General features: G+C 37.7%; 1 protein-coding gene across 1 annotated transcript; it reads right to left on the bottom strand.

Annotated features, from left to right (window-relative positions):
* Window positions 1–407: 407 nt before the first annotated feature.
* LOC127642358 (plectin-like) lies at window positions 408–14,267 on the bottom strand (the record flags this gene model as incomplete). Its single annotated transcript, XM_052124970.1, has 12 exons — window positions 408–2,984; window positions 4,915–8,025; window positions 8,474–8,572; window positions 8,655–8,762; window positions 9,095–9,178; window positions 9,270–9,432; window positions 9,554–9,747; window positions 9,840–9,978; window positions 11,407–11,585; window positions 11,773–11,930; window positions 13,830–14,013; window positions 14,141–14,267. Coding segments are annotated over 12 exons (6,607 nt in total), but the record flags the coding sequence as incomplete, so codon positions are not given.
* Window positions 14,268–16,997: the final 2,730 nt, after the last annotated feature.

Here is a 16,997-nt window from a genome sequence, read left to right as displayed (position 1 = left end):
GATATATGTTTCCCAGTTTCCAATGAAAGTGTAGACCCTTTTTGGGTAATTATTTTTATGTGAAAACTGTATCAGGAATGTGAACAATTCAAAATTAAGAAGAGATAAACAATAATAATCTTTATTCATAGATTGTACATAACAATGAAAATGGATATGTTTTGATGTGTTCAACAGTTTGCTGTAACATTCATTAAATGGAGAAATTGATTGATGATGCTGAAACAGCCACAGATGAAGCGCCCTTTAAGTACTAAATCTGGGAACCTGTTAAAAACATTGAAAAAACAATGGGGTATATTGATTTGTTTACCTGGGTCTTACTAGAGCTCTCGGTGCTGGGTTTACCATCACAAAGAGACATTCCATCTTTGTTCACGTATGTTTTCTTACTGGACATCCAGTTCAATAACTTGTTAACCTTATCGCCATGCTCTTTCTTCTCATCCTCAACAGACCTCTACATTCATTGGAAAGAAATTGTTGGGTGGATTAAAAAAACGATGTAAATCATTTGTTATCATTAGCACAACAAACTCACTATATGGATGCAATATACAGTACACCAATGAATGAGTAGTTTGTTTAGCTCACAGCCATTTTTTGTGGAATGGTGTTCGGCAATAAATTAAATATACAACTGGCGTAAATATGAATGAAAAACAAAATGGATCACTTAAGATATGAGACATTTTAAAACAATATCTTACAATAGAAGAAAAATAATCCCATATTTGAAAGACTCCCATTTTCACCATTATGATTTTGACATTTTTCAGGATAAAAATGCACTATATAACTTCTCTCTATATAACCTGTAACGCCCCACTACAAAGGGCAGCAAATATACTGGTCAAGCTTTCCTTTTAAAACCTTCACCACAAACATTGCTTTATTTTAGATAGACACTGTCTAGAAACATATCAGAAGTGTCGATAGGTCCAGAAGTATTGAAATGAAGTATTGCCAATGCTATGAGACTTTGTTGCCTCAAGAAGGAGGAACCCAGTATGGCTGTCAAAGACACTCTTTTCTAGAGCTTCCTTGAAAGACATTTTGCGCTTAGTTTTGGGGCAAGTGATACATTTTGTATGGGAATGGTCATTTTGAAGATGTGTGGAATTTGCTTTATCGATCAAGCAATTCTGTATTGCATCCTCCAATGAGACTCTCTCTTGGCTCTCCGGGTTTATGAGCCCACCAGTGGCCAGCTGAAACTCAAGACACCTTACTCCAACATCTTTAGGGAACAGATTCTCTTGCATTGCCTGAGCCACCGTCAATGTCTTTCCAGTCTGAGGGTGGATGATACCATAGTAGGCTTGCTCACTTTGCTGGAGCTGTCTGGCAAAACCTTCATCCAGCAGTCCTCGATGTTGTGCTTCGGTAATCAGAACCCTTTCTCCAGAAGTTGGGTCACAGATGCCTCCAGTGCAAGCCTGAGCTTCTAGCAACCTCAATGCGGTGAGCCTGTCCACAAGGTTTTTCTGGAGTCCTTTGAGAACAGAGAGTCTTCTCTTCAACAAAACATCCCAGAGTCCTGCAATAGGACTGTTTAGAACTTTAATGACAACTCTTCTAGAAATGAGAATATCAGCAAGCTCAAAAATACTCAGTTGACCACTGCGGTAGCTACTGAGTTCTTCTGTTTGGAGAATTTTCTGATTAAGAGCATTCTCAATGCAAAGTTGGCGCCCACTCTTATGGTCTGTTAGGATATTAAGAAGGTTCCTACTTGAGTCCATGACAGTTGTTTCCTGCCATTCACTCTCTTGTTGAGAAAGAAATAGGTAGGTTCTCTTATCAATGTGGCCGGCATTATATGCCTCATAGGCTGACATTTTTGCACCACTAGAACTGTTGATGACCGATACTCTGTGATTGCTGGATGGAGAGAGGGTGAAGAGTTGCTGGTCACTGAAAGGAAGAAGATATACTCCACCGTTGACATCATATACACAGATTCGGAGCAGTTCACTATAATATGCCTTCTGCCCAGTATCTGGGAAGTGGAAATCTTTTGGGTTGCTCACTGGATCATAAAGACTCTGAAAGGTAGATTGATTTATCAGCCCTTGTTCTAATGCACAATCCATGGGCACCCTAATTCCAATCAATGGATGAATCAACCCTCCAGTAGCAATCTGGGTTTCTATTATTGCTTTCCCTCGATGTCTGTCTACAATTCTCTCCTCCATAGCTTGAAACACAGAAAGAATCTTCCCAGCATGGGTATAACCACTGACTGCCTTGTAAGCATCGCTTATTTTGTCTTTGAGATCCTTAGGAATGATCCCTTTCACAACAGCATCTGAAGGAGAGTAGCGTTCACCTGTAATAGGATCAAAGATACATCCCGTGGCAGCTTGTGCTTCCAAAAACTCAATGGCATAAGTTTTCGGTATAAGCTCTCCCTCAACAGCGTCCATGAAGGATAGCTTTTTCCTGCTTGATTCCACGTAAATACCTGCAATCGATGATGGTTTACTAATGAATTGTGCAAGCGATGCCTCCACCTCTTCCATAGTGATGAGCCCTGTTTGCAACTTGAGAGCAATTTCTTGGGTTATTATTTTAGTTTTTACCAACTTTTTAATACTTATCCGTCCTCGGAGACCTTGAATTTTATGGGAAGAGGAATCTATCTTTAGTCCTTTTGATTTACTTGTTACAGACGAGTCAGAAGCTATGCCAATGGAGGATTCAGAATCAACGATATTGAATGAAACAGTCTGGCTTTTACCAGACCTTACTTTGTCAGACAGTGAGCTTTTCCTGACTATAAGGTCTGTCATCTCACTTTGACTATTATCAACCACCACGTTGTTTGAATTCTTTTCAAATTCGGTAGAATTCTTGAGAGAGACCACATTTTCTGTGTTCTTGCTCACACATTCTTGACTTCTCTTACTGATAACATGTGTTTTGCTCTGTTTGACCTTTCTCAGCTCCTCCAGTACTTTTTCCTTCTCCTGTGTAGCTATCTGCAAGAATGAAAGTGTTGGTGCTATTAGATCACGAACATTCAAAACAAGCTTAGAAATAAAAACACATCATCACTCCTACATTCTAGTCTGACCAAATTTTGTAATTTTTTAGAAACCTAAACAGACATACAGGTGCAGACGCTCTTGTCATAGCAGTACTGTATATATATTAGGGATGTAACGATACATACATTTTATGGAATGATACGATACAACGCATAGCCTCATATACGATACAAGCACCCACAAATATTTCGCTCAAACTTATTCAAGGATTCAACATTAATGTCTTCTAAATCATTAATGCCACAAAATTGTCTAACATTGGCAACAAAAAGCAGAGCTCTAAGTAATTTAAACAAGAGCTCTGCATTTATTTTGTATAACTGTTGAGAAAAACTAATATGAACTCACAATTACTATGTTTTTCTTGAGAAAATAAGTTTGTCTACACTCTAGTCATTTATATTTGTATATCACTTTTCACAATACACATATTTTTAAAGCAGCTTTATAGAAAATCATGCCTTGTCTGAAAGCCCCTTGGAAAAAACTCCTTTTAATTTTATTTAGTGGTGAAAAAATTAAAAAAGAGGAATCTGAACTCTGGTTTTACGATATATGCACATAATCCAATATTATTTAGTGACAAAGCAAAAACCGATCGGCACACATAATTTATTTTGCACTCTTCCCCTTTCCGGCATTTTTACCGGCTTATAACATGTGTGCAATGTTGTTCTCAAAGCTGTTTACATTTCAAAGTCAATAGCAGATAATTATAAGTCTCATGTAATCACAGGTTTGTTACGTTGTTGTTTTTTTGAATAAGCTGCTTTTTAATAGTTATGAGCATCTTGTCAGCTCAGTGTCGGCTGGGAGAGGTGGCTGTTTAACTTACTGCTGCTGTTCCTGTCTCACAAATCCACTGGATTTCTTGGTGATGTCGCCCTAAATAAAACGACATGTTTGATGTACTGTAGCACCAGGACATGAGACCGTTGTTTGGCAAATTCAACAAGTTGTACTTCTACAGAACAATCTACTTGCTGTTTGTCATCGATCTTCTTGCCTATGTATTGTAGGTGTGTTGTTCTGTTTTCCTGTGAGCGTTCAGCGCCGCCTCTCGGGGGAGGAGACTGTTCTGCAGCTCTCAGTGTTGCGCTGCTTGGTTTTAGTTTCACTAATGTGTTTGTTTATGTATCGCACAATACATATGTTATTGTATATTGAGCGTTGCAATGAACGATACAATACGATACAATATTTTGTTAAACCCCTAATATATATACAGTATATTGTTTATATATCTAAACATACTTAAAAAAAGCTTCTATGTATTTCACATTCAGTGGGTGACTCAACTGTAACACTGCATGTATTAACTAGGACTTCCATTATAAAAGACTAAAGGTGAAGTGTGTAATTTCTGTGGCACTAGTAGCAGCAAACTAGGGTTGCAAACGTTTTGCCACACAAATACAGAACACAATGCCTTCGGCATCTGAAGGTTGGTGGGGGATTGGTGTTACAGGAAGTGGTGGAGGGGGGTCCCCATTCTTGAATGTTTCACCACTTAAATATGGGGAAATGGCCATCTTAATTTCAAATAAATTATAGGATGTTCCAGGTAGGGTACAGTTGGCAACTCTACAACAAACAGAACTGCAAGAATAATGATTGTTTTCAAACACTCCTACAACCCCCTTCTGTCATTGTTTGGAAGAACTAGCCATCTCTCTGCTAAACAGCTTATTACGGGTATTCCCGACCGAAACTGATGCCATTTTTGGATCCAGAACCTGACATGCTGGACCATTCAAATGCTTACTTATAGTTGTCTCTGCAAATTATTTTAGCATCCAAACACTTACACACTTCACCTTTAATGAAAGTTTTGAATCTTTGTATACATTGGTAGTCGTACCTCAGAGCTCATTTTCATTTTCATAAGTTCCTCCTCCAGGTTGCCTTTAGCTTCTTCATATGATGCAACAATTTTCTGAGTCAGTAAAAGTTCAGTCTTCAGCTTGGACAGCTCATTATCTTTAGCACACTGATGATTGGTTTGTTCAAGAGCCTCCAATCCTTTTAGATGCTTCTGCTCCGAGCTGACGGCTACCTCAAGCTTAAGATTCTTCTCTTGTAGAGATTTCATTTCTTTGATGTATGAAACAATCTGTTCCTTTAGTGATTTAGCTTTTTTCTCTGAGATTTCCAATTCTTTCTTAGTCTCTGTCAGTGTTTGCTTTAATCTTGCTATCTCGTTTGAGTTGTCTTTGTGAATATTGTCAAGTTGTAAAATACCAGAGTTCACCCTGATTTTTTCGGTTTCTAACTCAGAAATCTTTGATTTGGCTTTGAGAAGTTCAAGGTCAAGAATTCCCCTCTTATGGTCAGATTCATCAAGCTGATTGCGTAGGTTGCTGAGTTGCTGTTCAGCCTCTTGAGACAGTTGCTTGTTGTCTCTCTCAGCTGTTTCCAAAGAAAATGAGTGATCTTTTGATTTCCTTTCATACTCGAGCTTCAAGCGTGATTCTTGCAAGGAAAGCTTTTGCTCCATTTCAGCCTGCACTAACTGTAGTTGAGTTTCGTAGCCTTTCTTTTGTAAGTCGAGTTTACTTTTTAGATCATCCAGCATTTTCTTACAGTTATCCAATTTTTCTCCAAGTTTTTGAGACCTGAGCTCAGCAACTGCTGTTTCATTTTGCTTCTGTTTCAGCTCTTCCTGGGTTTGCTTCCACTTCTGCCTCAACTCTGACGTTTGGAGAGTTAAACTTGAGATTTTCTCTTCTGCAGTGCTCCTCTCCTTTTTAAAGGTAGCTAGTTCTTGTTTTAAATTGAGAACAGATTTATCTATGCTTGAGTTCATTTCTCGTATAACAGAAGTTTTTCTTTGGAGTTCTGCCTCCAACTCTTTGAGTTTGGACTGACTAAACCTACTTCCTTCAGTCACTCGCTGAAGCTCATCCTTTGTTTTCTTTAGAGTGGAACTCAGTTCATCGAATTCAGATTTTAAAACCTGTAACTTCTGGTCAGCTGCTTGTTTATCCCTCTGAAGAGATGTGATGTCCTGTTTCAGGCTTACTGTGACTTTCTCTGAACTTCCACTAATCCTACTAATAGTCTGCTTACATTTCAGAAGCTCATTTTCAAGTTCTCTCACCTTTGACATATTCTTCTTACCCTCGGTTGACTCCCTTTGAGATTCCCCTAAGGCTTTTTTTAAAGCCATGTTCAGGTTATTTATCTCCGCTCTCTGTTCCTGATTCTTTTGATTCATCAGATTCCTCTCAGTAGTCATGGAACTCAGTTCTGCTTTTAGATTTGTAATATCTTTTTCATAGTTGGTGATGTTCATCGTGAGAGATCTGATCTTCTGCTGTAACTCAGTTGTCTTCTTTTCTTCTTGATTGTAATCTTTCAATTTTATTTGAAGTGTATGTGACATCTGGGTTTTCATTAAAAGTTCCTCTTCAACTATTTTTATCTGAGATTTCGCACTTTCTGCCTGACACTTGAGTATATTAATTTGCTGTTCCTTACTGCCAATCTCAATGGTTGCACCGTCAAGTTCTGCTTTTATATTTTTTATCAAACGTTCAGTGTCCATGTTAATCTTCTTGAGTTCCTCTACTTTCTTAGTAAGCTGTGTAACTTGCAAGGAACTTGTCTGTAGCTCCAATTCTAGGTTTTTGGCCTTGAGTTGAGCATCCTTCTCAATTCTTGTCTTCAGACCGATTTCTTCTCTGGCTCTCTGCAGTTGCTCCTTCAAAATGTCTGCCTCACCTTTCAGGGTTTTAATCTTTTGATCAGCATGTAAATTATCTTGCTGGATTGACTCAATACTTACCTTAAGATGTCGGATATCACTTTCTAACATTTGATTTTTCCTATTAAGTTCATTCACTTTAAAAGTCATCTGCTCAACTTCAGTCTGTTTGGAAGACAACTCGTCTTCCAGGCACCTCAATTTATGAGACCTCTCTTGTTCCAATGATGTCCGCTGTAGAAGTTTTCCTTGGTTGACCTTCAGCTGTTCTTTTAGGCCATCAACCTCTGTTTTATGGAAAAGCACTCTCTGCTCCAGAGAGGATTTATCTCTTTGAAGGGACTTGATTTGCTCTTGAAACATATAGACAGATTTTTTTAGTTCAGAAGATTCTTGCCTTAATTCCTCTGATTTCTGTCTCATGTTAGACCTATCTGCATCCATTTCCACTTGAAGCTTCAACAGCCGGTTGTTTGCCTCATCTAAGAGTTCTTTGAAACGTTGTGCCTTGTCTTCGGCCACAGTCTTATGGACAAGAATTGAGTTCAATTCAGACTTCAACGTTTTGATCTCAGTCTCGGCTCGCTTCTTGCCCATAATAAGCTCCTCCATTTTGCGCTGGACCTCAGCCTCAGATTCAGAATGAATCAGTTGTGCACTTTCCTTCTTAAAACCCATCAAGGATTCGCTTTGCATCATTCTGACTTCTGACTGGTGGGCAAGATCCATTTCCATGATTCTCACTTGGTTAAGGAGCTCTGCTTTGGTGTCTTCCTTGGCCCTCAGTTCTCGTTCCAAAGTACGACTGTGCTCCTCAAGGCCCTGTACGTCACTGTCCTTGCGACGTAAATGATCTTCAAGCTTCTTGCGGGCTAATGTACTCTCCTCTATGCTCCTTTTAAGGTTCCTGAGACTCTCTTCCAAAGAGACCTGTTTAGCCTCTGATTGCTGGACCTGTTGACGAGCACGGGTCAAATCCTGCTCAATGGTACCCTTGCTTTTGATTACACCTTCTAGTTCAACACGGTATTTTTGTGCCTCATACTCAGCCTTTGATTTCTGCAAGGTCAAGTCCTCTATTGATCTTTTATGCATCTCAAGATCTGCTCCCAGGATGTCCAGCTGCTGTTGCCTGTTAGACAGTGAGGTCTCGAGTTCCAGTACCTGATGCTGGAGCCTGGTTATTTCATCTTCACTGGCAACTTTCTGCAGCTCCATGCTCTCAGTCCAGCTCATGTACTCTGCTCTTTCCAATGACATCCTCCTCTGAAATTAAAGATACAGTCATCTTCCTGTCGATCACTTGAAAGAGAAAAACCGGTTCTTGCCCACTTACCAGAAATGACCCACCACCACTTATTTGCAGGAACTCTTCAGACTATTTTTCCAGGCCATGCTTGCCCAAGGGATAAGCTCACCAACAAAGATACAAAATCCAAAACTACATGCTATTTTGTATCAATATAAATGTCCATGCATTAGAAAGACTTTGTATTGCAAGAACTACTCGTGTAGGGGTTGAGTGGTCATGAAGTGTAATGATGTTCAGGTGTGTGTCCTAGTTCTCATGTGTCATTGTGCTTCATGGTGAATGACACATGGCTGGGAGCATATTCGTGTTAAATAACATGCAATGCAAATTCCTTATATAGGGGAATTAGCTAAAAAACATCAATCATTTCTTTAGATAAGCATAAAAGATGAAATGCCCTACCTCATCTTCTTCTGCCCTCTTCAGGGTTTCACCTGCAAACTTCACATACTGCGTCATGAGAGTGACCAGAGCTGTGTAACGTGTACGAAGCTCCATAAACTGTGGAGGGAAACAAAGAAAGTTGAAGTATCAAAGTTTTCTTTTTGACTGGTTATATTTCCATGAATATTTCTTCTCATACCTCTTGCTGGATAACATCAGAGGAACTCTGCATCTTTCTCCTCTTCACAGGGGACTTATGCTGAGAGTCAATCATGGCTCTGTAGGTCATCAATTGTAACTCATAGTCCTTCAAGAAGAGAAAAAAACATTACAAACCTTGATATAAATGTTCCCTTTTATGTTCCCTTATTCCCTTAAAAAGTACTGCAGCATTACCATGGTATAGTAATGGTATCAAATGGCAATGCCATGGTACTCTTCATATACTTTGGTACTGTATTAAGTTAATATATCATCATATTTACATGGTACTCCAAGGTGCTTCAAAAATGGCCATTGTATAACATGTACATTACATTATGGTATTACCATGGTACCATTTCCAATAAGATGGTAATACCATGGCACTTTTTTGCAAGTGTTATGTCAGCATACTTCAATGTAATAATCTTGTCTTACTTTCACTCCCACAGCATATTGCTCTGAATACTTCTGGCACTCCTCAATTTTACTCTGTTTCTGTTCAATTTCTGCAACCAAAACCTGGAAATAAAATCCGGATCAGGATTTTAAGCAAATGAAACAATTAAAAAATGTAAGATTTAAAAAGTGGAAACAAATAAATTTTTCGTACTTTCTGCTGGTTAAGGAACTCGGCCAAAGCTTTGCTGTCCTCGGAATGATTCTCTTGCGTCTTGAGCTGCTTGGCCTCCATTTCTTTGCTCCATTCATCCAGGCTGTTGTATGTGTCTTTGTAGTATTTAAGAGATTTACAGATGCCTTCCAAATCTCTAAGCCTAAATACATTGAACAACAAATGCCATTTATCATATATTTACCATATATCATTAGTTTGATAAATTATTGCAACCCCACAACATAACATTAGCTAGGGGCAAACAGATCAACCCATTCTACCTGTTTTCAATTTGAGAGTGAATGTTCTGCCATCTCTCTTTGAGCTGGTCGGCTTTATCTTTGTGCCAGTCTAAATCAAAGTCTCTCTCGTTGTGTGTTTTGAACATGCGTTCACTGACCACTCGCGCCTTATGTAGCTCGTCCTCCAATTCATGGAGTACCTCACGTCTTTCATCGATTTCAGATCTCCATTGCTACAAATGAAAACCAAAATGTGTTTAAGGTGTTAAATGCTAAGTGTTACTTGACTAAATCAGAATCAGCGGTAAAATGACATCTGTTTTACCTTAAGAGTGCTCATAACACCATCGATAGATCTGATGTTAGCATTGATTGTATCCTCCTCACACAGCTTGGCTTCATACAGTTTGACCAGAGCTTCAGCGCTCTGACTGTGTTTCACCACCAAACTCACTGCCTTTAGCCTGAGAATAAAAGATTGGCACTTTATTGATCCTGTGTTTGATATCGGGGTGCATTAGCAGCCAAAAAATGAAACTGTACAGTATGAAAATATATTAGGGCTGTCAATATATTACATTTTATTATATAATTAATTACATGATATGCAGATTAATTAAATGAATTAATCTAAATTAACAGCATATTAATATTAAATGAGACACCACAACAACAACAAAATTAAAAATAAGTATATAATAATTATATAATAAACAATACATCATTTACATACAGTATATTGTGGCAAAAGACAAGCATTTAGACAATACAAAAGAGGACTAAAAGTCCAAATATAGATATTTTTATTTCTATATCATTGAATATAACCATTTTATTGTCTTTCTTGTCCCTCTTTATTGTTGGTTTACGTAATAATGCGTCAGATGGATGCTTCTGGAGTGTCTCACTAGATTTCAGCATCTCTAGTAATCTAAGTGCTTTTAAGATGCTGTGTCAAGTTAGACATAGTTTAAAATGTTGAAAATCCTGTCTGCCTTCTTTGTCTGCATTCTTTCTATTTGTATGGTATCCGCAAACAGTGACTTGCTGTGGTAACATGCTAGTTGACCATTACGCTCTCTCCTATAATAAAAACATAGGGGTTATTTCAGAATAGAAGATCTCTGATCAAGCTTGAATGGACACTTTTCACAGACAGTGACGCAGTTCCCACAGACGCATTTCTGCCCTATCTAGCAAACTGTTTCATATTTGCAATATAATTTGTATTATATTCCTCTGGCATTAGTTTTAAAAAAGAGTTACGACAGATGTGATGAGGTTTCTTATACAGCTGCTGTGAGAGCGACAGTAAATTTGCCATCTTCTTTCTCCTGACTGTCTATTTTTTTCTTCATTTGGAAAGTTATGGAAACATAATATTGCCGCTTTTGTTTTGATGTTGTAGCAAATGTGTATGCAAAAATTATATTTGTTGTGGCCTCTCATTCACTCTCATTCACCGCTATTGGTACCCAAGAATCGTTTACTTCCGCATTTCAAAACCCAGAAGTGTGAAAAGGTTCCATTGCCCCGACTGTAGTAACATTCCATTTTACAGAATTTAAGCATGGGTTGGGGGCTGCTGGGTTATACTTTATTATTTCATATAATTAATAGCAGTAAATTAACGCATTATTTTGACAACCTTTATTTTTTATATAGTTTTTTGTCTTTTTTGGGCTTTTTCACTACTCATTTTTAACAAGGTTCCCATACCTTTTGACCAATTCAATTCCATTACTTTTCCAGCCGATTGAATATTTTAAAGCTGAGCATAACTAACAAAATTTAGATCACTTGTAATTATATTTATATATAATGCTTATGTGTTTAAGAGATTATAAGAGGATAAAAATGTATATCTCATTTGTAGATAAGTGAACACTCACTTCTCCAGGTAGATGCAGCACATGGAGTAGACCTGGCTCATGCTCTGGGTGAGGACGTTGAGCTCAGAGGACAGCGTGGGGACAGATGGAGAAGCTGCTGCTTGTCTGAGGAACACTTCACACTTCTCTCTCAGGGTCTCCAGATCTTCCTTCAAACTTTCCAACTCTACCTTCTTCTTCTGTTTGTGTAAGAAATAAAGACCAGAAAGATCTAGATTGTTATGTACTCTCTGCATTCAAAGCTTGGAAAATTTTCCATGGGAACAATACGTTTTATTTAATAGGTTACAGTTATAGGAAAAAGAATAATGATGATCCAGACGAGAAGTGTTCAGTACATTGGATTCATATAGTTGGAGAACACACCTCCTGTTCAGTAATGCGCAGCACACACTCCTGCAGGTCATCTCTGTCTAGTGGAGTTCGGATTTTCCGGATAAGTTGTTCCTCATGAGCTTCCACATGCATCCGGAAGTTACGCACCTCAGAGATGAAGAGGTTGTACACGGACTCCTCCTGTTCTTCTGTTGATCGACAGGGAAATACATTTGAAATGAGTACATCACTGAGACTCCATTTACAAACAATAATCTGTTGTGTGCATATTTGTTTGTTTGTCTGTTTGTTCATTTGTTGTGTGTCTGAAACATTAGCTAGCAACATAGGAACTAATCCTGATTGGCATCAACACTTGTGCATGTAAATACAAGTGTGCACATGTGTACAATTATTGTATGAGATTAAGATCATTAAATTAGTAAATAGATAAATTCCCAGATTATTCAAACCTAATCCCATATTCAGAAACATGTGCAATCTCATTGCTCATAATATGAACAGGGAGTTCATTATTGGATAAAACATCATTCCAGAAGATATTTGCTAAAGTACTTTCTCCTTAATAGGCTTATGTTTGGTCACAGCATTCTCTTAAGGGGCGTTCAGAAATATGCAGTTTTTATTACTGGAGGTTGCATGTTTGGTCACAAGATGGCATGAGAACCAAAGAGGTTTGATGTTGATGTAGTCGGCACAACGCACCCCCTTTTTGAGCACAATCCATGAAAATGACATACCTGAACTTAAATGGTTGTATTTACTGGACCCTTTGGATTATGGACACAGTTGTAGTATCTTTTGAGAGAAGACACTTTGGGCTTTATTTCCCAAGTTTCAGAATTAATATGTTGTTATTTTTGAAAGTTAGAGAAGCTGAAGTTTATAGTAATAAAATATTTTGTGCTGAACATGTTTTTATAATCTAAAAAAAAACATAATAAAAGTACCAAGACAACCCAGGAATACAATGTTCTCAAAGCCACAAGTCTGAAGAAGTTACGTTTCAAATTTAAAGATGATCTAACAAAAAATGAGGTTCCTGCAAACTTTTGTCTCTGTAAAATTGCTGGAAGCTTACAGAGTAAAATGAAGGTTCCGCCTCTCAAGAGGACACAAAATCTGACTGCACTGCTCAGCTATTATGAATAAAACTACACTGCATTTTTAAAAATAGACTTTGGAGATGGGCTCATTTTGAATATATAAGATCATATTTTACAACATGAATGCTGCTCAGATTGCATAGTTTGTTGAAGAACGATGACGAAGGGCAATTCTTTCAGACGAGATTGCATATAAACAATGGAGAATATATCAATATTTCTCAGATGTATCACTTTTATGGACAGAAAGTGCTATTGGATGTTTTTCACTGAACACTTGCCATGGACAATTGACCCAAGTGTGGTGAACTGGATTCATCTGGCGATCGCATTTTCATAATAAAGGTATGAAGTCCCGTTTTGATATTGCATGTTTGCATTTGTACTCCTGCACAAATAACTAAATTGCTGTTTCTGGAGCATTGCTATCGTGAAACAGAGATCGGATATCAATGTTGAACCCATCTGAAAAGATGTATAATTTGTTAACATTAATTACATTTATAGACGGTAAATTATATTGTACATGTAAGCAGAGTGATGTCACTCCCGCGTGCGGTGAAATTGCGTATCAAACAGGTTAATAAGGTTTACATTTATTCTGTTCATCACTCAAAGTGATTATATTGCTTCAGAGTATATATTGTTGTATTGTATTGATTAATTTTACAGTGGTTTTATGTTGTTTGCTTTGTCCTTTTTCAAGCTTGACAGACCAGAGACACTACTCACTTATGGTGAATAAACCCTGTGAAGACTTTTTTCAAAAATTGACCTTTTGTGTTCTAAGGAAGAAAGAAATTCATTTGGGTTTCTAGCAACTCTTCTCAACTGTCACATCGCTAAAAACAACCCCAATGCATGTTCAACAGCCACTGTCGCTCATGATGCTGGAAATCTCCAACTCTCGAAAATGAATAACTTCTGTACGCTTTGTTGCTGCACATTGTTGTATGTGTGAACACCCCTTTAGTAACTTACCTCTTTCTGCAGATTTGAGGAGCTCCTCGTAGTACTCCTTGCACGCCACAACCTCTTTTTCCAGCTGAGAGCAGTCGGCCACTGTGAACACCTCAGATTCATCGCTGTCCTTCAAGAAATCCTCAAAGTGGGACTGCAAGCTGCTCAGCACCTGCTGGTGATCACCTGGCAGCAGAGTCTTGATCTAGAGATGGAAATTAGCATTACACTTATCCAGCACATAACACAAAGATTGTGATTGTTGATAAATAGAGATTTTCACAATGTTTTCTCAAATATGCTCATTTGCACAAACAGAAGGAGGCTCATACCGAGGATACACTGCTTTTGCGGATGGAGCGGATGTCAGTCATCAGATAGTGCCAGGACACCACGCTCTTCATGTTAATGTGGGAGTGGTGCCACAAAGCCAGAACGTTCTGATATAGCTGCTCAATCCTAACAGTGAGAGAGAATCAAGTATAGCATTCAATATTCAATATTTGTGCATACTGTAGATGATTGGTGATGTATGTCATTTTTTATGTTAACTATAAGCGATTCGTCAGTTGAGTCCCCTTAAATGTTTAAACGATGCGGCCCTATCATAACGTTGATCTGTTTGTTTGACTGGCCCAACTCCACAACATTGGCTCCACCAGTGAAGTGAGTTTGGTGCCCAACTCTCTGGTTGACCAATGGAAGATGGGGTAGTTTTACAATTTGTAATTTTTTCCACACCATTAGATGTACCAAATTTAAAAGCAATAATAACAAGTGTTCCCAAAACAAATTCCCCAAACACAGTTTGTCCACAATAGAGTGCAACAGTGTACGCCCACTTTTTCAGCCATCTTAGTTCTGGAAGTATTTTCCCAGTTTTTCCATAGGGATATCATACAAATCCTTTAAAAATAAAAGTTCTAAGCCATGAGCTCTGAGGTGCATTGATACAGATTCCAACAACAGAGTCGATTCCGATTCACAAGCTCTCGTTTCGATTCCGATTTCAATTCAATATTGATTCAAGTGGGTTATTTCAATTAAAATGTCAATTTTTCTTACATATAAAAGAAATTCTCTCTCAGCTAGGGCTGTTAACTCTTTCCCCGCCAAACACGGAATTTTCCGGGTTTTATGAAAAAACGCTTCCCCGCCAAACACGGAATTTTACGGGTATCCGTGTTTTAGGTGGTATACGGTAAGGAAGACCCGCGCACATGTTTTGAGAGAGTACGCAACTCTTTGATCAAAGAAACAGACTGTGATCGTCTCAAACGTGAAGTGGAACACCATACTAATACTAAAGCACTTGTTTGATAAAAATGCCTTTTTCTCAGCTTTTTGTCCGAAATGTTGTTTTTGACAAAACCTACCTCTGTTCAAGTGGCAATAAAAAAAGAACAAATGAAGATAAAATAAAATCGTTTTTTTTTTGTCTAAAAGCAGAGGCGCAGATCTTTATTTTGATATATAGCATCTTCATATATTCATGGAAGAAAATATTCTGCGGGCCATTAAAGTTTAGCGAAAATCTTCAAAAACCCTGGCGGTGGCTGGCAACTTTTTTAAAAACGCTGGCGGGGAAAGAGTTAATTATACAGGGGACCGTCTAACAAAAATGTTTATTATAAAATTACATTTCTTTTGTTTTTCATCATTTTGTAACATTCTAGCTTTTTTGTTTTTAACTGTACAAATCCATCAATACATATTTTTATATTGCATATTTAATATTTTATTAAATGTTTAATACACAATTTATACTTTGTACAAGTATTTATATTGATTTGTAGAACACGTGCTAAAAATTGGTACTGTCTCTTTAAGAAAACAAGCAGTTCTATAAGGAGTGTACTCGCACTGTAGAGAGTTGTGGATACAGTGAACGATCGGTCTTGGGATTTAAGAATCGACATAGAGATCATTCAAATGAAAATCCCCAAGCATCGGAAAATCTAAATTTTTACCCCATCCTACCGAGGTGAGTCACACTAGTAAATATTTGATTAGAAGCAAAAAAGTAGTGGAAAATTGGACAAAAAGACAAAGGTACAATACTGTGTACTTAACGTCTTTAATGAGGGAATGTACCACAATCCCCTGAAACATTGCAAATGATGCAATAGAATATAAATTATGAAAAAAAAATTCAACTATAGATGTAAAGTTGTTCATTACAATTAAAGAATCATTAGATTTTAAGTTTTTTAAAAAGATATTAATATATATATATACAAATAAATACCACATCCATAGTGCAGCATGGAAGTGGGCGCAGCAGAACCTTTTGCCACATTTTGTTCGCCACGATTCACCGATTGGTAGATTTCCCCCCTCAAGATCAAGGGTGTGTAGGAAGTGTAGATCTTCACCAGAAATTCTAACTAATGAAATTGAAATAACGAGGACTGATGCTTTCAACAAAAGCATATACCATCAATTAACAACCTCGGAGCACACGGTAGAACTGTCTTTAAAAGTTTATAAATGATAGTTTAAAATGTATTAATCTATGGAGAAAATAAATGGGATTTTTAATTTACTAACTGTTGCACTCTATTGCTTGGACAAACAAGTACAACCCCAATTCCAAAAAAAGTTGGGACAGTATGAAAAATGGTAATTAAAATAAAAAAGGAGTGCTTTGTCAATTATATTCACTCTTTGCTATATTGAAAGCACTACAACTAGATATTATATGATGTTTTATCTTGTGAATTTCATTGAAATCAGTTGATTGCAATCCGCACCAAAAAAAGTTGAGAGAGGGGCAATTTAAGACTAATAACACTTTGACGAGTTGAAATAACAAGGTGATGTGAAACAGTGGATGTTAAACGGGTGAGGCAACTGTGTAATAGTACTGTACACTGTATAAGGAGCCTCCAAAATCAGCCTAGTCCTTCAAGAGCAAGGATCATACGAGACTTGTCAATTTGCCAACAGAAGCTTCAGCAAATAATCCAGCACTTTGAGAACAAGGTTCCCCAAAGAAAAATGGGAAGGATTTGGGGAATTTTAACCCAATACAGTGCACAATATAGTTAAAAGATTCAAGGAATCTGGTCAAATCTCTGTGCTTAAAGTGTTAATGTGAGTAGTGATGGTGTAGTGGGCTAAAGCACATATCTGTTCATCAGAAGGTCACTGGTTCGAGCCCTACGGCCACCACCATTGTGTCCTTGA

This window comes from Xyrauchen texanus, unplaced genomic scaffold (genome assembly GCF_025860055.1).
Source record: "Xyrauchen texanus isolate HMW12.3.18 unplaced genomic scaffold, RBS_HiC_50CHRs HiC_scaffold_565, whole genome shotgun sequence".
NCBI classification, from domain to species: domain Eukaryota; kingdom Metazoa; phylum Chordata; class Actinopteri; order Cypriniformes; family Catostomidae; genus Xyrauchen; species Xyrauchen texanus.
This window is presented reverse-complemented; position numbering and strand designations above follow the sequence as displayed.